The following is a 22,652-nucleotide window of genomic DNA, read 5'->3' as shown; positions in this document are numbered from 1 at the left end:
GTACATGCTTTCTACTCAAACAAGAGTAGGTATTTCTTCATAGTGATGTTGGCCATATCTTAGACCATAGAACTAGCAGCTCCTCTTCATTTAATCACAGATTGAGGGCAGCATATGCCTAACACCCAAAGTGTAAATTTATAGGGTAAAATATCTTAGAAATGTTTTCTTTCATCAACCACTCCTGATCTTTCATCCAAAAATGTTTTCTAATGAACTGAGAATGTGTTTCTGTGAGATGGAGTCTCGCTCTGTCGCCCAGGCTGGAGTGCAGTGGTGCAATCTTGCAATCTTGGCTCACTGCAACCTCTGCCTCCTGGTTTCAAGCAATTCTCCTGCCTCAGCCTCCTGAGTAGCTGGGACTACAGGTACATGCCACCATGCCCAGCTAATTTTTGTAGTTTTATTAGAGATGGGTTTTCACCATGTTGGCCAGGTTGGTCTCGAACTCCTGACCTTAAGTAATCCACCTGCCTTGGCCTCCCAAAGTGCTGGGGTTATAGGCGTGAGCCACTGCGCCCAACCTAAGAACTGAGAATTGGGAAGATTACTTGTAGCCATGTAGTTTCTCAACTGTGTTAGTGCATCCTGCCCTCCTCCAAGAAGATTATTCTTGGCCCCAAAATTTGTCAGTTTGCCTTTTTTCTAACTCCAAATCAAAATTAGAATAACAGCAGGATGGTGGCCATGAAGTTGGAATTCACTAAGGGGTTCATAACAACTTACCTGCCAAATCAACTAGCCTTTAAAAAAACACACAAACAATAGAATATCGTTTAGCCTCAGAACATTTTCAAATAGCAAACCTCAGTCTCCAAAAATATATAAAGTTAGGAAAAAAATAAATGGACTAAACTAGAATGTGTCTTGAGGGCGGTGACTTCTTGTCTTTGTAATTCCAGTGCCTAGTAGAGTGCCACACACATAGGAGGTGTCCAGAAAATGTCCAGTGAATGAACAGAACTTGCTTAGACAAGTAAAGGAGATACAAATGTTTCCATAGACTTGCTATAAACATGAGAAAAGAATAGGCTAAAACCTCAGAGAGATGCTGAACCATACTAACAAGACTTTGGTCTTCCAGAATTGAAATCAGGATGATAGTGTGATAGTACTTACAGAAGGTCAGGCAGCAAAGCACAAAAATTCCGCTTAATGATATTAGCGTAATGGCCCAGGATGGGAGCGAGGTATCAGGAAAATGCTCGGGCTTGGCTATGGAGGGAAAAGAATAATGTCAGCTGTAATGTGTTTCCTACTGCCTGATACTCATTCTGTGCCTTTTCTACTGATGCAACTGTGGAGTATTCTTTGCCTGGTAAGCTCTCCAGTATGCAGCTGCTAGCATTCTTCTTGCATAATTCTTCAATCAGGTGCATACTTGTGGGCAACTAATATTCAGATGTCAGATATATTAAAACTGAAAGAGACACTTTGAATGTCTGCATTTACTAAATTAAGTAGACCTAAGGAAGACTCTAAGAAAGTCTTTTAAAAACCATCTTGTCATATTTCACTTTTATAGCTGATTATAACTATGTATTACTACTAATTGGTTGATGTTGTGTTCTAGGTATACTTTATTTTTCTGTCTCTAGCTCTGTCATGCCTTCTTCCTTTGTCTTAGCATATTCTCTCTCCACACATACACACACACCCTTACCTCACAGTAGCTGCCCTAAAGCTACAGGAGCCACTTTGCATTCACTTTCAGATACAGGTTTTTCACCCTCTAGCCTGGAAATGCAGAACACGTCTGGCAAAAAACTAAGTGTGGATATAGCTTGGTATTAAGTGGGACCATCCTAGAAGAGAGCTCTGAAGATTATCAGCTGTAGTTTCAGTCCCACAGAGAGCACAAGAAGTACCCAAGGAAGGATGAGGGTGGGGAAAAGAAAGGTGTTGGTGGATGTGGTGCTGCTGGTTCATCCTCCAGATTAGGAGCAGCAGCTACACTATTCTTCAGCTGCTTTGAGGAATAGTTAGCAGCAACATCTGGAAAAGGGACAGGGACACAAATTATAGCAGCTCATCTTCTAGTTTCTCTGAAATGGCTGACAAATAAGTGAATATTTACTAACTTACTGTTTTTACTTTTCTGATTGCCAAACATAGTGGCAAGTTTTATTTATTTTTTATTTTTTTTGATATGGAGTCTCACTCTGTTGCCCAGGCCAGGCTGGAGTGCAGTGGTGCAATCTCAGCTCACTACAACCTCTGCCTCCTGAGTTCAAGCAGTTCTCCTGTGTCAGCCTCCCAAGTAGCTGGGATTACAGGGGCATGCCACCACGCCCGGCTAATTTTGGTATTTTTAGTAGAGATGGGATTTCCCCATGTTGGTCAGGCTGGTCTTGGACTCCTGACCCAGGTGATCCACCCACCTCGGCCTCCCAAAGTGCTGGGATTACAGGCATGAGCCACTATGCCTGGTCTAGTTTTATTCTTTTGCTTATTGGACTTCTCATCAGCATTTGGCTAGTTTGACTCTTCTTGCACTTCTATGTTACCATATCCTTCTGTTTCTGTGTGTTGCATTCAGTTTTCTCTGAAAGCTTTTCTTCCAAGGCTTTTCTTCCTTTTTTTGTCCTCTAATTATTGTTGTTCCCATGGTTCTGTTTGTGGTCCCATTTGGCCCTCACTGGCCCCAGGCTTCCTGGGTGATATCCTCCACACCCGAGACTTGAAATGCCATTTGAGGCCAGGCACAGTGGCTCACACCTGTAGTTCTGGCACTTTGGGAGGCCAAGGTGGGCAGATCACCTGAAGTCAGGAGTTCAAGACCAGCCTGGCCAACATGGTGAAACTCCGTCTCTACTAAAAATACAAAAAATTATCAGGGTGTGGTAGCGTGTGCCTACAATCCCAGCTACTCACAAGGCTGAAGCAGGAGAATTGCTTAAACCAGTGAGGTAGAGGTTGCAATCAGCTGAGATCACACCGCTGCACTCTAGCCTGGGTGACAGAGTGAGATATCTCCAAAAAAGGAAAAAAAAAAAGAAATGTCATCTGATTTCTAAATTTGTATATTGGATGGATGCCAGCATCTCCACCTGATTAAGGCTGAATTTACTACACGTTTTCCAAATCACATCTACCTACCACCTGTATCTCCCATTTCAGATAATAACAATACCATTTAGTTACCCAAGTAAGACTGTGATATTTTCTTTGTGCTCATTTCCCAGTAGGCTCCCATGTATTTTCTGTTCTATATTCAGAATATCTCTGGAACTTACTGCTTTTTCCCAAATCTCTTGCAGCAACTGCCTTAGTTGAGATTTTTCTCATCTCCCAGTAAGTAGCCTACAAACTGGTCTCTTTGCTTCAGGTTTCCTAGGCTCTACTAACTCCTGCACATTGGTATCACAGTAATCATTCTAATCTACACATATTTTATCATAGTGTACCTACCACTTAAAGACTAGGGAGAATTGGTTTTTCTTTTTTCTCCTAAAACACCAGATCGCATGGAGACATCAAGTGATTACCAGAGCTGACCTCTACAGACTAGAATGACACAAAAAATAGCAAAGAAGCCAATGCTGTTATCCCAGGAGTCTAGAAGTTTCACAGGCTTCAGCTGATTCCTGGCTTCCACTCCACACCCATCCACAAGTCTCTTTCAACCCAGAGAGAGTATATGTGTGAGGGAATGAGGGAGACCTCAGTAGTGTCAAGCCAGCTCTGTCGTGATACCTGCAAGAAACCTGGTAACAGAGGCAGATCCAGAATCCAAGGTGCACAGCTGTGTGAGGGCATCTGCACATGTAGCTTATTAGATACCATGAGTACAGCTCTCCTAGATTTATCCCCTTCCAGTTTATCAAGGGAAAACAAATTTGGTAGAACTACACTAAAAAGAATCATATGTCCAATCTGCTTAATTAATAACATTTGGGCCTTTTTTTTTTCAGATCAGTTATTGTTGTGATTTGGCTGTGTCCCCACCCAAATGTCATCTTGAATTATAACTCCCACAATTCCCACATGTCATGGGAGGAACCCAGTGGGAGGTGACTGAATTATGGGGCAGGTCTTTCCTGTACTGTCCTCATGATAGTGAATGAGTCTCATGAGATCTGATAGTTTTATAAACAGGAGTTTCCCTATACAAGCTCTCTTTTTGTCTGCTGCCATCCATATAAGACGTGACTTGCTCCTCCTTGCCTTCTGCCATGATTGTGAGGCCTCCTCAGCTGCGTGGTACTATGAGTCTAAACCTCTTTTGTAAATTGCCCAGTCTCAGGTATGTCTCTATCAGCAGCATGAAAACAGGCTGATACATTTACACATCAACGCTGTACTCACATTGACCTATAACATTTCTATGAACTTAATGTATATTTGTTTGTGCAGTCAGCCCTTGACATCCCATAAATGCATTAGTTGCTTTTGACTCTTATTCTAAATAATCCCCACACAGTCCAATTAATGAGATTTGAGATATTTATACCCTAAACCTCTCCAATCACAAAGACAAAAACCCTTAAGTTGGCAAACTATAGCACATGGGCCAAACCTGTCCTGCCACCTGTTTTTAAAAATGAAATTTTGTGGCTGGGCATGATGGCTCACGCCTGTAATCCCAGCACTTTGGGAGGCCAAGGCAAGTGGATCACCTGAGTTCAGAAGTTCGAGACCAGCCTGGCCAATGTGGTGAAACCCCATCTCTACCAAAAAAATACAAAAATTAGCTGGGCATGATGGCAGGCACCTGTAATCCCAGCAACTTAGGGAGGCTGAGGCAGGAGAATCATTTGAACCCAGGAGGTGGAGGTTGGAGTGAACTGAGACTGCACCACTGCACTCCAGTCTGGGCAACAAGAGTGAAAGTCTGTCTCAAAAACAAAGAAATTTGTTGGAACACAGCCATGTCATTCATTTATGTCTTACCTGTGGCTGTTTTTGTGCTACAACCAGCAGAGATGAATTGTTGCAACAGAGACTGTGTGACTACAAAGCTTAAAATATTTACTGTCTGGCTCTATTCAGAAAAATTTTGCCAATCCCTGCCCGCATATATCCATATTCCAACATAAATAATGTCAGCCAGGTGCAGTCATTCACACCTGTAATCCAGCACTTTGGGAGGCCGAGGCGGGTGGATAACAAGGTCAGGAGTTCAAGGCCAGCCTGACCAACATAGTGAAACCCGGTTTCTACTAAAAACACAAAAAAATTAGCCAGGTGTGGTGGCACCCACCTATAATGCCAGCTACTCAGGAGGCTGAGTCAAGAGAATTGTTTGAACCCGGGAGGCGGAGGTTGCAGTGAGCTGAGATTGCACCACTGCACTCCAGCCTGGGTGACAGAGTGAGACTCCATCTCAAAAAAAAGGAAAAAAAGTCCACATCAAAATGCAATTCAAGCTAGTATTATTGATTTAATAATCAGTACTCTGTCCTGCTTTCTACCTTCAATCAGAATAATGTAAAACTGGTTAAATAATACTATAACAAGAAAGTAAAAATAGAGACTTAAACTATGTTTATGATTCAAGCCTCATTTTAGTAAAATTTTTACCATACGTAAAAGATGACTGAGACTGGTAAGTTTGGAGTATCAATAAAGTCATGTCAGAGTTTGGTTTTTATTTAAACTAATTTTCCCAGGAAGTTTTATCTCATTGAGGAAAATAAAGAATCTGCTGTCAGACCGAAAGATCTAGAGTAAATCATATACTAGCATGAATTGCTAGACCATCTAAAATAAATTCTCAACTTCTCAACTACAAGTTAAGTCATGAAGAAGACATGCTATTATATATTGTACTATACTCATCTGCAACTGTATATCAAACTCAGTGTATTGTTTCTTACTATACAGTCACAAAACCTATCCTTGAAAATGGGGTCGGGGCAGGGAGAGAGACCTGTGGTCCTCTGTGTGATCAACCATACAGTTTAAACAAGTATTAATATTTCGAACATCTGAGTTCACCTGTAAGCCATCTTAAGCCATCATAGGCTTATGATGCATATATTCATATAAACCCAACTTTTTCATTGTATATTTTCAAATGGCTTCACCTCTTGAGGAAAGGGAGTTCTCTAAGTTTACTACCAGTAGGCTAAAATATTTGCCCTGAAATGACCTCTTTTCAGGCATTGTCTTCAACAGAAGACAGACTTGCTTTAGAAACCAGTAGTACTTTAAAAGCACATTAACCCAGACAAAAAATAATTGTTTGGCACCATGGAACCATGTGGGTAGCATGCCCTACAAGAAAGTACCAAATCCCTAAGGGCAGTTTCAAAGGGCACATTTTAATGCTTTCAATCACAATATTGTTACAATAAATATTTAAGGTGAATGCTTGATGGATAGTGGTTATTAGGATATATAAATTTTAGAATACTTATTAAAAAAATAAAATTAGTAACATCACACCTTGCACAGTGACTTTATTTTTTAAGTTTATTTTAAATTGTTTTATTTATTCCTTTTAGAGACTGTCTCACTCTGTTGCCCAGGCTGGAGTGCAGGGCATGATCATAGCTCACTGCAGCTTTGAACACCTGGGCTCAAGTGAGCTACCCACCTCAGCCTCCTGAGTACCTGGGACTACATGTGTGTGCCACCAAGCCTGGCTAATTTTTAAATTTTTTTGTAGAGACTGTTTCATCATGCTTCCCAGGCTGGTCTTGAACTCCTGGGCTCAAGTGATCCTCCCACTTCAGCCTCCCAAAGTGCTGGGATTACAGGCGTGAGCCACTGTGGCCAGCCTCACAGTGACTTTAATAAGTCATAATAACATGTTATTTGTGTATCTAAAAATACTATAAAATACTATCAAAGTAAATATGATAATTCTAAAATATGTCTGGCTGAGTTACAGTAATATGCCACATAAAAATGGCATATTACTAAAAACAAAAAAATTAGCCAGGTGCAGCGGCTCGTGCCTGTAATGCCAGCTACTCAGGAGGCTGAGTCAGGAGAATTGTTTGTACCTGGGAGGCAGAGGTTGCAGTTAGCTGAGATTGCACCACTGTACTCCAGCCTGGGCAACAGTGGTATTCCATAAAATTATAATACCGTATTTTTACTGTACCTTTTCTATGTTTACATATAGTTAGATGTACAAATACTGTGTTACAACTGCCTGTGTATTCAATGCAGTAACATGCTGTACAGGTGTATAGCCTCAGAGTACTAGGCTGTACCATGTAGCCTAGGTGTGCAGTTGGCTATACCATCTAGGTTTATGTACGTACACTCTGATGTTCCGACAGTGACAGAATTGCCTAATGATGCATTTCTGAAAATGCATTCCCATCATTAACTGACACATGACTATATTGTCTTCTTAGATTCTCTATAGTAGAAACTCCCCAGAACAATGTCACTTACATGTTCTCCAGTTGAAGATCTGATTCACTTTTAAATGTCCATACTTAATCAGACACATGAAGCTGTGGTTGGTTGTCATATTGAAATCCAGTTTGCTGCTAATAGTATAGAGCTCAGTTTCAGGATCTTGGGAAACGGATGTGTTGATGGCATTTAATTCTTCTCCATTTTCCAACCAGGAGAGGTGAGGCTCTGGAAAACCTCCAGAGGTTGAGCAAATTAGCCTTCTAATGTCAGAAGAAGTTGGGATTTCAAAGTCAGTTATAGTAGGTGGAGGGAAGTCAGCTAAAGAAAGAACAAGAATATATAATTACATATAATTATAAACCTATGTGTGTAGAGGTTTATTTTTAAATAATTTTCTAGCTTTAATAGGAATGATAAAGGCCAGGCACAATGGCTCACACCTGTAATCCTAATACTTTGGGAAGGCAAGGCAGGTGGATCACCTGAGCTCAGGAGTTCGAGACTGGCCAAGTCAACATGGCAAAACCTTGTCTCTACTAAAAATACAAAAATTAACCAGGTGTAGTGGCAGGCGCCTGTAATCCCAGCTAGTCAGGAGGCTGAGGCAGGAGAATCGCTTGAACTCGGGGATTGGAGGTTGCAGTAAGCTGAGATCACACCACTTCACTCCAGCCTGGGCAAAAGAGCAAGACTCGGTCTCAAAAAAACAAAACAAATAAGAACGATAAAATGAGATATAATTTGCAACTTCCCATTAATCATTAATAGTTATATATAATCCAAAGACTAACTTTGATTTAAATTAGTTATATCAATTCTTTACCACTTTTGATGGAGATAGGAGGGCACTTATTAGAGAAAGGAGAAGTGGCTTCATGTGAATAAACATTGCCAGAGTGCTTGCAGTTGTTAAGAGATGAAGAGGAAAGTAATAGACATTTACTGAGCTCTTGTTTGTTAGTTCTGGATCTTATCTCATTTTGTCTTCATAGAAACCCTAGAGAGGTAAGTTGTAGATCAAAAAAGGCCAAAGATCAATAATTTTACATGATTTAACCTAGTATGATTTCCATTTTATAAGTATTCAAACAGGTTTAGAGAAATTATAACCAACTAGTAATGGCAGAATTCAAATCTGACAGCAGAGCTTGTCTTTTCTTGTCCTTGCCTTTCTTTCTTTTCTTTCCTTTTCTTCTCTTTTCTTCCTTTCTTCCTGATTACGTGAGGTACACAGGTGGCTTTCTTCTATGTTAGCTATTTATTTATTAAACTATAGTGAACACCTGTAAACCCATCCTCCAACTTGAGACACAAAATACTGGCAGTAACTTAGGTGAATCTGCTGGTATGGTGTCACCTATCCTGTCCCTCTCTTTCCCTTATCTAAGGTTATCACTACCCTAAATTTGTGGTTAGCATTTCTGTGCATTGTAAAGGTTGTCTTTTACATAAGGGGCCTGCGGCTTTGCTCCTGAGAATGGTTTCTCTTGTCTTCCTTTCTGGCCTTATCCTTTGAACATTGCCCTCTCCTCCCTGGCTACCTAAACTCAATACAAAAATAGAGAAGGCTTTGCCTAACATAGAACTTTCGTTTGGAAAGGGTCTAGTTAGGGGGAGAGAGAGAACATAAATCTGGTCAGGGAGAGGAGATCTTGAAGAAACGAAGATGCTGCCTAATTTGCAAGCCTGGGACCTGCCTTTTGAAGAGACATTGTGTGCATCTGAGTCAGGGGCAGGCATTGAACTATAGTCATGAGCTTTTGCTTCTACTGATTCTCACCAACACCACCACCCCCCAAAAAAAACACCCAGGACCAGTATCTTTAACTTTGTATATTTATTTCTGGATGGGTTTTCCCCTCTCGTTATTCTGTTTTAAGACCATGGACAAAGCTCTTTATTTTAGGTGAGAAGAAAAACTGTGAACCACATTAATGATATTTTCATTTGAAAATATAATTGAAATTTATTTGAATAAATTTATTTGAATTCATTTCAATTTTTTTATTATTTTGATAGCAGATGTGCTACTGATTGATTGATTGATTGATTTTTGAGACGGAGTTTCGCTCTTGTTACCCAGGCTGGAGTGCAGTGGCGTGATCTCGGCTCACCACAACCTCCACCTCCTGGGTTCAGGCAATTCTCCTGCCTCAGCCTCCTGAGTAGCTGGGATTACAGGCACGTGCCACCGTGCCCAGCTAATTTTTTGTATTTTTAGTAGAGACGGGGTTTCACCATGTTGACCAGGCTGGTCTTGAACTCATGGCCTCAAGTGATTCACCCGCCTGGGCCTCCCAAAGTGCTGGGATTACAGGCATGAGCCACCGCACCTGGCCTGGGTTTTTCTATTTTTTTTTTTTTAAAGACAGGGTCTTGTTCTGTCACCTAGGTTGGAGTGCAGTGACATGATCCCAGCTCACTGCAAACTCGACCTTCCAGGCTCAAGCCATCCTCCCACCTCAGCCTCCCAAGTAGCTGAGACTACAGGCATGTACCACCACACCTGGCACCCAGCTAATTTTTAAATATTTTGTAGAGACAGGGTCTCACTATGTTGCCCAAACTGATCTTGAACTCGGCTCAAATGATCCATCCTCAAATGGCCTCCCAAAGTTTTGGGATTACAGGCCTAAGCCACCATGCCCAGCCCTGTTACATTTTCAGCATGCTTTTACAGGCATATATTGCTGGGTCAAGTGCAGTTAGTAGAAAGGCTACATCAAATCGAAGATGCCCCTTGGTGATTGAGAGGCTCTTTAGGTCATTACAGTGCCCCAGGATGGTTGTTATGAACTTGGATTGTCAAAGAACAAGAAATGCAAGTTAACAGATATTACCAGGACATCTTGAGAAACAAGTTAGGTAGGATTTATCGTACAACTAGTCTTAACCCCAAGAAATGAAGTGAGATTACGTCCCTCTTTGGTACAGTTTTCACCTAAATCAATAGCCATGTGTCTTTGAAGGCATTAAGAATCTGCTGGCCTAAAGTCTGAAAATCCCACCAACCTTTGACCGATAGCATCACTTCAGCCAGGTGTTCCCGCTTGAAAGCATCTTTTTCATACTTCAGAACAACACACTCGTATGTGCCCTGATCAGATGGGCGCAGAGCCAGGATCACAATGGATAGGTTATTAGTGATGTCAAAGATGGTCCGGTTCTTGTACTTGGGCCATATATTCATGTTCCCAGACATCATAGTCAGCACCATTTGCTTCTCCTTTTGCCAGTAGATGCGAGTTTGTGCCAGCTCTTCAACAGAAACATTGTGACCACAGGACAGCGTTGCCATTTCTTTCACTCCCTTGGTCACCTGGATAACACCTATGGAGAGGCAAACAGAACAAGATTGTATGTTTATTAAATATAGATTCCTGCATGGTCAGGAATCCAAAGTTTGCAGTAACAGAACTTAGGATGTTGTGTCTAGTGACTAAGCATCAATCCAGTTTGATTTTTTTGGGTCCTCAATGCTTTTTTTCTCTTCTTTTTTTTAAATTGTGGTAAAAAACACATAACAGGTCGGCACGGTGGCTCATGCCTATAATCCCAGCACTTTAGGAGACCAAGGCAGGTAGTGCACTTGAGGTCAGGAGTTTGAGACCAGTCTGGCCAACATGGTGAAACCCTGGCTCTACTAAAAATGCAAAAATTTAGCTGAGCATGCTGGCCAGCACCTGTAAGCCCAGCTACTAGGGAGGCTGAGGCAGGAAATCGCTTGAACCTGGGAGGTAGAGGTTACAGTGAGCCAAAATCACACCATTGCACTCCAGCCTGGGCAACAGGAGTGAAATTCCATCTCAAAGCAAACACATAGCATAAAATGTATCATCTTACTAATTTTTAAGTGTACAGTTCAGTGGTGTTAAGTATATTCACATTGTTGTGAAACAGATCTCTATAAATTTTCATTTTGCAAATCTGAAACTCTATGCCCATTAAACAACTCCCCTTTCCCCGTCTCCCGTCAGCCTCTGGCAATTGCCATTCTGTTTGTATAAATTTAGGCTACTTTAGATACCTCACAGAAATTGAATTATATATAGTAACTGTCTATTTATGACTGGCTTATTTCACTTAGCATGATGCACTCAAGGTTCATTCATGTTGTAGCATGACAGGGTTTCCTTCCTTTGTAAGGAATGGTGATGATATGATCATAATGATAATGAATAATATTACACACACACACCACATTTTGTTTGCTCATTGATTTGTCGATGAACATTTGGCTTGCTTCCCACCTCCTGGCTACTGTGAATAATGTTGCTGTGAACATGGGTGTGCGATTGTCTCTTCAAGACCCTGCTTTCAATTCTTATGCATATATGGAATTTTGGGGTCATATGGTAGTTCTATTTTTAATTTTTTGAGGAACCTAAATAGTGTTTTCTTTAGCAGTTGCACCTCCAATGCATAAAAAAAAAATTTGGTTTCAAAAACAGAGAAGACAAATCACTAAAAGGGAACTCATGGACCAATCATTATAACATAACCTATCCCATTACTTTTTCTAGAGGATTTTCCAATGGCATGAAGGATTTTGGAACATATGAGCCTTCTCCCAGAGAGGCAATTTCTAATCCTATTATTTCTTCTTCTTCTTCTTTTTTTTTTTTTTTTTTTTTTTTTTTGAGACAGAGTCTTACTCTGTCTCCCAGGCTGGAGTGCAATGGTACAATCTTGGCTGACTGCAACCTCCACCTCCTGGGTTCAAACCATTTTCCTGCCTCAGCCTCCCGAGTAGCTGGGATTACAGGTGCCTGTCACTGCATGCAGCTAATTTTTGTCTTTTTTTTTTTTCAGTTGAGACAGGGTTTTGCCATGTTGGCCAGGCTGGTCTTGAACTCCTGACCTCAGGTTATCCCAAAGTGCTGGGATTACAGGCATAAGCCACAGCACCCGGCCCTATTACTTCTTATTTGCTTTACGTAATGCAGTACCATGCCCAAGAGAAGTCAATCCTGACCAAGGTACTGGGCATAGCGGTGGTGGAGGACAGCCCACCTCTGTATAGATGGCCTATATTGAATTACTCTTCATACTATCTCCTTTTCTTGCTTCTTCTGTGGTGGCTCTATGGAGGGGACAGGGGCTATTTCATTTAATCTCCCAACAACCCCATGAGATATGTATTATTTCCCCAATTTTGCAGCTAAGGCAGCTGAGAGATTGAAAGGTTCAGGAAGCCTAGGACAGGGCAGGTCGGCGTAAGATTCCAAGGGCCTGTGATTCTGCAGTCATGAGGAAGAATGAGGGCAGGAGATGGGGTCAATTAAGAAGAAAAAAGAGGGCCATACTTTAAATAGGTAGGGAAATATAATCAATCTTCATTATTCATGAATTCCCACTTACAGAAGGCCTCCTTCCTGGCTGTGTTCCCTAGTCACTTGGTTAGGTAATTTTCAGCCACTACTGCCTTGAGAAATATGGAAGAATTTCAATATAAAGACCTAGTCTCTGATGCTCACGGCCTTTTCCCTTGTGTTTTTCCCACAGCCTCTCTCCCCACAATCATGTGGTACAACAACACACACAGAGACACAGATATGCACGTGTACACACGTTCATTTAAACTACAGAACTGCATTTAACCATGGGAGAATTGAAGGATAAATTTTATCCAGATTGAGTGAGCTAAAGACTCAGATCTTCATCTGTATTAAGGTGACATATGAAGGTTTTATTCCTGTGCTAATTCCTGGGCTTCACAGGCTTAGCACAGGAATAAAACCTTCATCTGTCACCTTAATACACATCCTGATTCCTCCTCTTTTCACTTGAGTGACTTACAATTTGAAGCTCTCAGGACTGCCTAAGACCTTAAAGGCGGTCATGATTAAGTGCTCCCTGCTAACATCCCTGCCTAGAGGCTGCTGGTTGTTGCTGTAGAAAGAACATGGCCTTTTTGTATTCAATAAAATTCGGGGTAGTTGTATGACCTTAAGCAACTTACTTAACTTCTCTGAGCCCCAATCTTCACATTGCTTATTATGAGGATTAAATGAGATAATTTATGGCAAGTACATAATGTGATTCAGTGCCCAGACACACACATATGAATCCCATTCTCCTTTCTCCAAGGGAGTGGGGCATTTACTAACTTCTAAGGCTTTTAATTTCATCTTTGGACAATTTGATTGAGGAACTTGTGCTTTGCTTTATGTTGAAGTCTGTTTTCCTCTAGCTTCTACATGCATTACAAAACACATCTCATTCTTCTTACATAACAAGACTTGCAGATATCTGAGGATAGTTATGGCCTCTCTCAGATAGTTCTGTGGGTTCCCATCTGCACCTGTTCCTTACTGATGAACTGAAAGTGAGTACCCTCACTTTCCTCACTACACAGTTTGGTTTGTGTGTATATTTTTTTGAGACTGCAGAGTTCACTAAATCTAACATTCCAGACATCCACTGTGTGATTGGCTCAAAGTACAACTGGGTTGTCACCTCCTTTACTTAAATCTATGTTTGCAGCCTAAAGTTGAATTCAGTATATTAGCAGCCACATTACACCTTTGATATACCTACTGATATACTGACAAGCAAACTGCCTTATGTTTCCACTCACATATACCACTGAGTGCTGCTTCCACATCCAATCCAGTCCAACACCCCACCAAATGGGTAAAGCTCTTCCAGTGACGTTACCTATCAAGAGTTATCCAGAATCTTCCCTGCATCTCCATATGATGACACATCTTTTTTTTTTTTTTTTTTTTTTGAGACAGTGTCTTGCTGTTTTGCCCAGGCTGGAGTGAAGTGGTGCAATCTCGGCTCACTGCAACCTCCACCGTGCCCACCTCCCAGGTTCAAGTGATTCTTCTGCCTCAGGTTCTCGAGTAGCTGAAATTACAGGCGTCCACTACCATGCCCAGCTAATTTTAGTATTTTTAGTAGAGACGGGATTTCACCATGTTCGCCAGGCTGGTCTCAAACTCCTGACCTCAGATGATCCACCCACCTCAGCCTCCCAAAGTGCTGAGATTACAAGTGTGAGCCACCGCGCCTGACATAACTACACAGCTTGAGCATTCAGAAACATGGAAAGGCATTTGTTTGTCTTATGTATATAGCCAGATGCCTATGGGCCAGGACCTGGGGACACTGGATCCCCAGTGAGGGAGAAAGTCCACTGGTCCCCTGAGAAGACCTGGATATAAATACCAACCAAGGATTAAACCATGTACTCGGCCCCAAGGGATGTGAAAGTCATAGTAAGGAGTGTGAGATCTGGAAGGGACTTCCATGATCATTCATTCTGGTGGCCTTATCTTACAGATGAGGAAACTGAGCTGAGGAAAGGAAACTGCCCAGTTTTACACATGTTTTTCTTTCTGGCCGAGGCTTTTAGGGCCATTCTTCTTGTTATGAATTTCTTCAGTTTTAGGCCCCAGTTTCAGTAAGCCAACACTGTCCCCCATCCCAACCCAGCCCTGCCACTGAGCCCTTTTGCTTTAAGAAACAGAGTCCCTTTCTTTCCAGGTCTGATTGATTCCCGTGGCTTCCAGCTGAAATAACTCCCATGCTTATACCTTTGGACTATTTCTTCCATCTTCAGTTACCCTAAATGGATCCTACATCCTGCCTTTATCTCTGGCTATTTGCAGTCCATGCCATACAGTTACCCTCCAGCCTGGATTTGCTAAAAGGGTTTTTATTTAAAATATTTTGTTCATTTCTCCAACCGTATAACAGAAATGTCAGCACGTTAATATCTGAACTAATCTCTGTATCATCAATAGCACCAACATTCCTTAGCAGACTATATTTTCTGATGTTTGGTTGAGACGGCATGGTCACTCTTGCAATGCTGTTGTAGGACCTAAAAGCAGCATCCCGCTAAGGCCGCGGTGCCCCCCTGCCCAGTGCTGTTGTGCTGTGCCTTCTGGGCCCTGTATCCCCCGGAGCCACACAGGTCCCCTTAGAGAGACTCGTGTCTAGGGACAGCATTTCCAAGCCCTCTCTCTTCTTAGATAGCAAGATCATGGGACACTAGCACTTTTCCATCTCACCAACCATTCTCAGGTCTCTGTCTGACTGGATGTGGCCCCACCACAGCACTGAAGAAGAGAGTTTTGTGATGGTGGATATTTGCATAGCAAAGTGAGATAACGCAGGCACCCCTTTGGCAATTGTGTGGAATGTTGCTAGTCCCTGCTTTAGGGAATATAGCTGAAAGAGTGGAAGAAACAAAAAGATATACTTGAAGGGAGCATATTTCGAGGTGAAGCTGTATTAGCCAAATATTAAATGACAACCCAGACACTCTTAGTGTTGCAAGGAAAGCAAAATGAGACGTAGAAGGAATGTGGGCTGTCCATTTCCATTGACTTGGATTCTAGTCCCAGCTCAGCCACTTGCTGTTTCATCTGTTTCCTCTTCTCTAAATAGGTATGATATCCACCCCTTGGAATCATTGGAAAATTCAATTCAATTAAGTGATATAAATAAAAAGTCACAAGGACACAGCAGGTCTTCAGTAACAGTTTCCATTTTTCTCTCTCCTCCCACGGCCAACTCCTACCTTCTGTTTCCTTTCATTTCACTCAGGGGTTATGTCAGATATATACGACTCCGGTCTTGCTATGGGCTTGACAGACAGCAACTCACTTATCTGGGGCCCCAAATAATAGGATCTTTCCCCACTGAACCATTTGTTCCACCCAAAAAGAATCCACTATTTCTCGCTGATTTAGATATGTGGTGATGTTAGCAAAAGAGAAAGCATAACTGAAAGAGAAATTATCTAATTTCGATGATGCCTCCTAAGGAATTTTGTCCAGCCTTCTGAGGACAAGTGTGGGTGTCTCTTGAAAAGTCATAGCACATCATCAATGGGCTGTTCCACGTTCCTGTCTGAAATCTGCTTCTCACCAGACACTGGTGCTGAGGAAGAACCAGACTAAAAAGAGGAACCCAAAATCTTCCGAACAATTTGGGAATTCACACAGGACCCAGCTTTAGGGGTTTCACCACAGAAATGAGTTGAAATGTCTCTTAACAATTTTGCATGCTTCTGTGACTCTGGCAGGGAGAGTCAGGACCCAGAAATGTCAGTATTACTGCCTCAAACCTGGTTGAACTTCTGAGCTTGCTTTGCCATTTTCAAATGGGCATTGTAACATCTACCCAATCCAGTGGGTATGAGAATTCAAAATGAGATGCTGCTCTTAAAAGTCCTCCACAGTACCTGGGACATTAGAGGGAGCCAGTGTCTTCCCCAGAGACCACATAGCGCAGGTCCCACTTTGCTCCCATCTACTCTTGTGGCCCCTTGTCAGAGAGGCCTTCCCTAATCTCTTCAACAGCACCATCCTCCCCAGCCCCCTCCATCCTGCTACTCTTTAGTCTCTTTGCCTGATTTGTTTCTCTTCAGGCTTGTCTCTAGCTGATATATATTTTTTTCAACTGTGATGTATATTTACACGTATATATGATAACATAATTACACACGGAGCCATGGAGTGGAGGCTTTGTCCATTTTGTCACTGCCATATCTGCAGTGTCTAGAACAGGGCCTGGGCCATAGTAGGCACTTAGTAAATACTTGCTGAATACATGTCTAGGCATGAGGAGATGAGGTCTGGCTCCATCTACTGTGTATTAGAATCATAACCTTGATTAAGCTGGGTAACCTCTCTGGGCTTCAGGTCCCATTTCTATAAAGCAGGCATAATACTATTGCTATGATTTGAATGTGTCTCCTAAAGTTTGTGTGTTGGAAATTTAATCCTGGATGCAACAGTGTGGAGAAGTGGAGCTGTTAAAAGGTGATTAGGTCATGGAGAATCTGCGTCATGAATGGATTAATGCCATTTTCTTGGAAGTGGGTTCACTACAGCAGGAGTGGCTTCCTCATAAAGGATAGCTTTGGCCTCCATCCCACTCTGCGTCTCGTGCATGCTCTCCTGCCTTTCTACCCTCTGCCATGGGATGATGCAGCAAGAAGGTCCTCATCAGATGTCAGCCTCTTGACCTTGGACTTCCCAGCCTCCAGGACAGTAAGAAATAAATCTCTAAATTACCCAATCTTAGGTATTCTGTTATAGCAGCACAAAACAGACCAACACAACTATCTTCCCTGCTTCACATAATTATCTTAGATATCACAGGATACCAAATGTAAAGTGCTTTCTTAACTACAGAATGTGCTACAGATTTTTAATGGGGCTGCTCTTTCTCATATACAACAGCTTGCTTTGCTGAACCACACCCGGGATAGGACCAGCATCACCAAGGTAACTGACTGACTCTTGAACTGAGTTCAGTGCCCATAGCTGGCATGGGGGCCCATCCTGCACCTCTACCCAGCAGCAGTCAAGAAGGGGCAGAGGCTGTGAGAGGAGGCAGAGTGAAGGCAGAAATGGACAGCAATGCTGCTCGCCTTCTGGCGAATGTGTGGAAACTGTCCACCTGTACGGCACACTGGGGACAATCAACAGTGCCAGCCTCAGCCTCTGCCTCTCCCAGCCCCTTTGCCACCCTCTTGCTCTGACCACTTAAACTCTGGACTGCTAGCCACCCAGGACAGGAAGCTATTTGCCAACAAGTGTGCACTAGTTTTAGACAAATAATGTACCTCTCAAGAACTCAATCTAGGCCAGGCACCTGTAATCCCAGTACTTTGGGAGGCCAGCCCAGGGCAGGTGGATTGCTTGAGCCAGGAGTTCAAGACCAGCCTGGGCAACATAGCAAAAACCCCATCTCTGCAAAAAGAAAAAAAATAGATCTTAATCTACAACAGAATATTACTTCAGAATATTATTTGGCCATAAAAGCAAATGGAGTACCAAAACATACAACACAGATACAGCTTAAAGACATAATGCTCAGTGAAAGAAGATAGACACAAAACGTCACGTGTTGTTAAGAAATGTCCAGAATATTCTTTCCTACTTGGATTCTGGAAAAAAAAAGATAAAAGAAATGTCTAGAACAGGCAAATTCATAGATACAGAGAGTAGATTGTGGTTATGAGGAGAAGGGGTAGAGGGGAATGAGGAGTAGCTGCAAATAGGCACAGGGATTCTTTCTGGGGTGATGGAAATGTTCTGGAATTCAATAGTGATGGTGGTTTCACAAGATTGCACATATACTACAACCCACTGAATTGTACACTTTGTTTCTTTCTTTCTTCATTTATTTGTGGCAGAGTCTCACTGTGTTGCCCAGGCTGGAGTGTAGTCATGCGATCTTGGCTTACAGCAACCTCCATCTCCCAGGTTCAAAAGATTCTCCTGCCTTAGTCTCCTGAGTAGCTGAGATTTAAGGTACAGCCCACCTTGCCTAGTTAATTTTTGCATTTTAGGTAGAGATGGAGTTTTGCCATGTTGGCCAGGCTGGTTTCAAACTCCTGCCCTCAGGTGATCCACCCACCTTGACCTCCCAAAGTGCTGAGATTACAGGCATGAGCCACCGCAGCTAGCTGAATTGCAAACTTTAAAACGTTGAATTTTATGTCCTTGCAAATAAAACTCGAAGGGAAAAAAATAACCCATTCTAGGAAGACCTGAGTCTTCCCCACCCTCTCCATGGCTGAAGGCTTGGTGGATGCGGTAGCCAGGCTGGAGTGCCCCTCCCAGGGAGTTAGAGAGGCTGCCCTGGCAGGGGTCTGAGGGCTGCATCGCCACTGCTGGTGGAGAAGGGAGAGAAACAACTGACACATCTTAAAACTCACCAAATGACATGACATACATGACCTCTCTGGAAACACAAGTGTGCTTTTTAAATAAACATTTTCCGCTGGGTGCGGTGGCTCATGTCTGTAATCCCAGCACTTTGGGAGGCCAAGGCAGTGGATCACCTGAGGTCATGAGTTGCAGACCAGCCTGGCCAAGATGGTGAAACCTCATCTCTACTAAAACATACAAAATTTAGCTGGGTATAGTGGTGCACACCTGTAATTCCAGCTACTCAGGAGGCTGAGGCAGGAGAATCGCTTGAACCTGGGAGTGGAGGTTGCAGTGAGCGAGATCACGCCACTACACTCCAGCCTGGCAACCTAATGAGACTCCATCTCAGAAAAGAGAGAGAGAGAGAGAGAGAGAGAGAGAGAGAGAGAGAGAGAGAGAGAGAGAGAGAAAGTATAAACATTTTCCCTGACTATAAAATAAACATTCTAAGAAATAATGGAAGATACAGAAAAGCATGAAAGTCACCTATTATCTCGCCACCCGATTCTACCGTTCTTGGTTTATGAATACCTGTCCAACAGGAGTGACCATTTGGACCATTCTAAATGTTTGATTAGGTGAACTAGCACATACAGGGCTGGTGTCAGCCCTGGGCTGGGTGCTAGCCACACAAAGGAGGCAGGCAGAGCTGCTTCTGGCGGCCGCAAGCTTGAGGCCTGTGTCCCCTGATGTTCACACTGCTCCTGACTTTTCCCCCATTTAGACCCCGCTCATGTACTCTGTACCATATGATCCTTACCTTTTCTCTTTCTAAATAGTACTTGTATCCTTAAAATGCCCAGCAACTTGAAGAACTGTTGTCAGGGTAATGATGGCAACAATCACTGCTCATGGGACCCCTCGGCCAGCAGCATAGCGGAGTGTGTGGCAGGGAGAGGAGGATGTGTTCTGTGAATGGTGGCACTCTGGGGTATTCTCTTTTCTCCTAGGTCTGAGTTCTCAGACTATAAACTTATAGACAATGCTTTTCCTGCATCTCTTGCCTCCTTCTTAGACCTGAGCCTCCCTTAAAGGACTCAGGCTCTGAAGGAAAAACTGCCCATATTGGCACCTCTAAGATTAGCCCTGTTAGAGCCTCTGCCTTACTGACACCAGTTGCTGGAGTACAAAGTCAGGTGTTTCTGCCCCCATAGACTGTGCCTGCTGACCTAGAGGGAAAGAGGAGCCTGGCTGGTTCCACCCTGTGTATGAAAGAGGGGTTCCTTCCCTTGGGCATCAGTGGTTGGGCAGGGGGAGAGAGAGAGCACCTCTGCCAGGGTGTGGCTTCCTGACCCAAGGCAGGAGAGGAGGGCCTACTGTGGCAAATCCCTGCCCTGAACAATGCCCTCTATAATCCTGCTCCACTGTATTCACTCAATCTCACCTCTCAGAGACCATGCACACCTCACACCTGTGCCACTGTTGGGCAGTCCTCACTAATTTTACATGGTACACACTCTCCAATCCATTGACTTCCCTCTGACTCAATTCTTTTCATCAAAGACATCATCAGGTATGGTAAGTTACTGAAAAAACCTCCTGGTAGGTTTTGCACAGTCACTGCAGCTGCCCTACAAGCCACTCCTTGTTCTTCAGTAACCCTTTTTGTTGTTGTTATATTTAGAGATTTACTACTGAAACTCAAAAGTGTATGGTGGAGCTGCATCAGCATCACCTAGTGCTTCTTAGAAATGCAGAATCTCAGGCACCATCCCAGACCCACCTAATCAGAAACAGTATTTTAAAAACTATATGGACTTTATTTTTTTAGAGCAGTTTTAGAATCATAGAAAAACTGAGTGTAAAGTACAGAGGATTTCCATATACCCCCTCCCAATATATTCACAGTTTCCCCCACCATCTACATCCTGCGCCAGAGCAGTACACTTGCTACAACCGATGAACCTACAATAACACATCATCACCGCCCCAGATCCAGAGTTCACACTAGGGTTCACTCCTAATATTGCATATTCTATGGGTTGGGACAAATTCACAATATTTCTATCTGTCATTACAGTATTAGTAAAATAGATTCACTTCTCTAAAAAAAATTCCCTGAGCTATAAACTGCAATTTAGCAAAACCCCCAGGTGATTGGTATGTGTAATTAAAGTGTTAACAGAGCTGGGGTAGACTATACCACTCCCCTTTGTAAAGCCCTTCCAGCTTCCCGAATAACATGCAGATTCATGACCGTAGATCACAAGCGCTGTGGGGCCTGGTTCTTGCTCTTGGGCCATTCCCTCCTCTCCTCCTCTTCTAGCTCACTGCCCCTCCTTGCTGGCAGGGGAAGACAGCACTTCCTCTGGCAGTGCCTGGTGCCCTGCCTTCAAAGCACTTAGCTTTGTTTGCTGGCCACACCTTCACACATTTGAGTGATTGTTAGATGACTTTTCCTCTTCCCAGTTATCATTTTTCAAATGATATTGCAAATTTCACAAACACAAGAGCCATGTCCATTTTCCTCATGACTTGTCCCCAGGACCAAGAATGGTCTCTTGCATGCATGGGATGCTCATGTTTATTGAATTAATAAATGATTAAACAAAAGAGTGAACAGCTGTTGCCCTGACCAGAATTCTTTCTCCATCACCCATCTGCCTCTGTAAAGCCTATCTTCCTTGCTGCAGGCCAGCCTGTACTCCATTTCCCAGATCTTGGGCTCTTACAATCAGGGGAAAGCAATGCATTGCTCTTTGCTTGTTTTACATTGGTTAGCTTTGCCTTCCCCCAGCTAACATAGGCAAACCTCTTTGAGGGCAGGAATCCTAGCCTCAACTTTTATGGCCCAACTCGTGCACAGTAGATGGTTCATTGACTCAGTCACAGCAGCAGTAAAACCAGGATGTAGCTGGAGAACAAGGTGCTTTCCTAAACATCTTTCTTTAGCTCAAAGATCTCCTTCCATGTACCTAACTCTAATTTTCCTGGTACAAGTTCTGAAGTCTGCGTTTTAATTTTTATTTTATGTCTTCTTTTGCTTTTTTATTGTTCTTTCTCTTTCTGGCTCTCTTCCTGCCCCCCTAATTTCTGAGAAACCTGTACATATTTCCTTCTAAATATTTTAAACTCCTTTGTACTCCCCAGAAGACTAGTTTGGGAGTGCTCCCCCAACTTCCCAGAAGGAAATTGTAACTGTCAAATATATACAAAATCTGAGGTGTAAATTGTGAAATGTAAGCCATGGTTCTCTTCATTCTAACAATGTAAAATAGCTCTGGACAGAAAATTTTTAATGACCACCATTGCAGTCAAGTAATCTGTGTGTCCCCAGCTCCTCTTCCCTTCCCTCTACCTCTCTCTCATATCTCTGATGTTTTAGGCAGTACTTTAAGTGAGGAGTTTTTAAGGCCAGGAACCTTAATAGTTGGGTCTTTGCAGACTGGCAAACAATGCTGGAGCCCAAGCTTCTTCTTTATTTTCGGGAAACCAGTAGGTATGCTGCTCACTAAAAAGTAGATCTTTTGTTTTCTGACTTAAAAAAAAAAAGTCAGAACCATCCTGCCAGCAGGGACAAGCCTCACCCTTCTTGACAGTCCCAAAAGTCCAGCACTCTTAAGATCGCCTGAGCAGGAACAAAAGCCTCTAGAAGTCAAATTATTATTTGCAGGACATATATGTAATACCTATGTAGCAGATTAAAAA

The 22,652-nt window shown here is 42.7% G+C and overlaps 1 protein-coding gene across 3 annotated transcripts in view; it reads right to left on the bottom strand.

Moving 5' to 3' along the window:
- CD80 (CD80 molecule) overlaps positions 1-22,652 on the bottom strand; it is a 28,889-nt gene that overhangs the window by 3,984 nt on the left and 2,253 nt on the right. For 2 of the 3 annotated variants that reach the window (XM_008982372.5, NM_001257221.1), the window contains 3 exons: positions 10,333-10,650; positions 7,354-7,638; positions 1,120-1,215 (listed from right to left, as the gene is read on the bottom strand). In XM_008982372.5, coding sequence (XP_008980620.1) covers positions 1,120-1,215; positions 7,354-7,638; positions 10,333-10,650 — 699 coding nt within the window. Of the gene's footprint in view, positions 1-703; positions 1,216-7,353; positions 7,639-10,332; positions 10,651-22,652 lie in introns of those variants that run through there. The other variant, XM_008982370.5, reaches the window with a different exon arrangement.

Source organism: Callithrix jacchus, chromosome 15 (genome assembly GCF_049354715.1).
Source record: "Callithrix jacchus isolate 240 chromosome 15, calJac240_pri, whole genome shotgun sequence".
Taxonomy (NCBI): Eukaryota; Metazoa; Chordata; class Mammalia; order Primates; family Cebidae; genus Callithrix; species Callithrix jacchus.
This window is presented reverse-complemented; position numbering and strand designations above follow the sequence as displayed.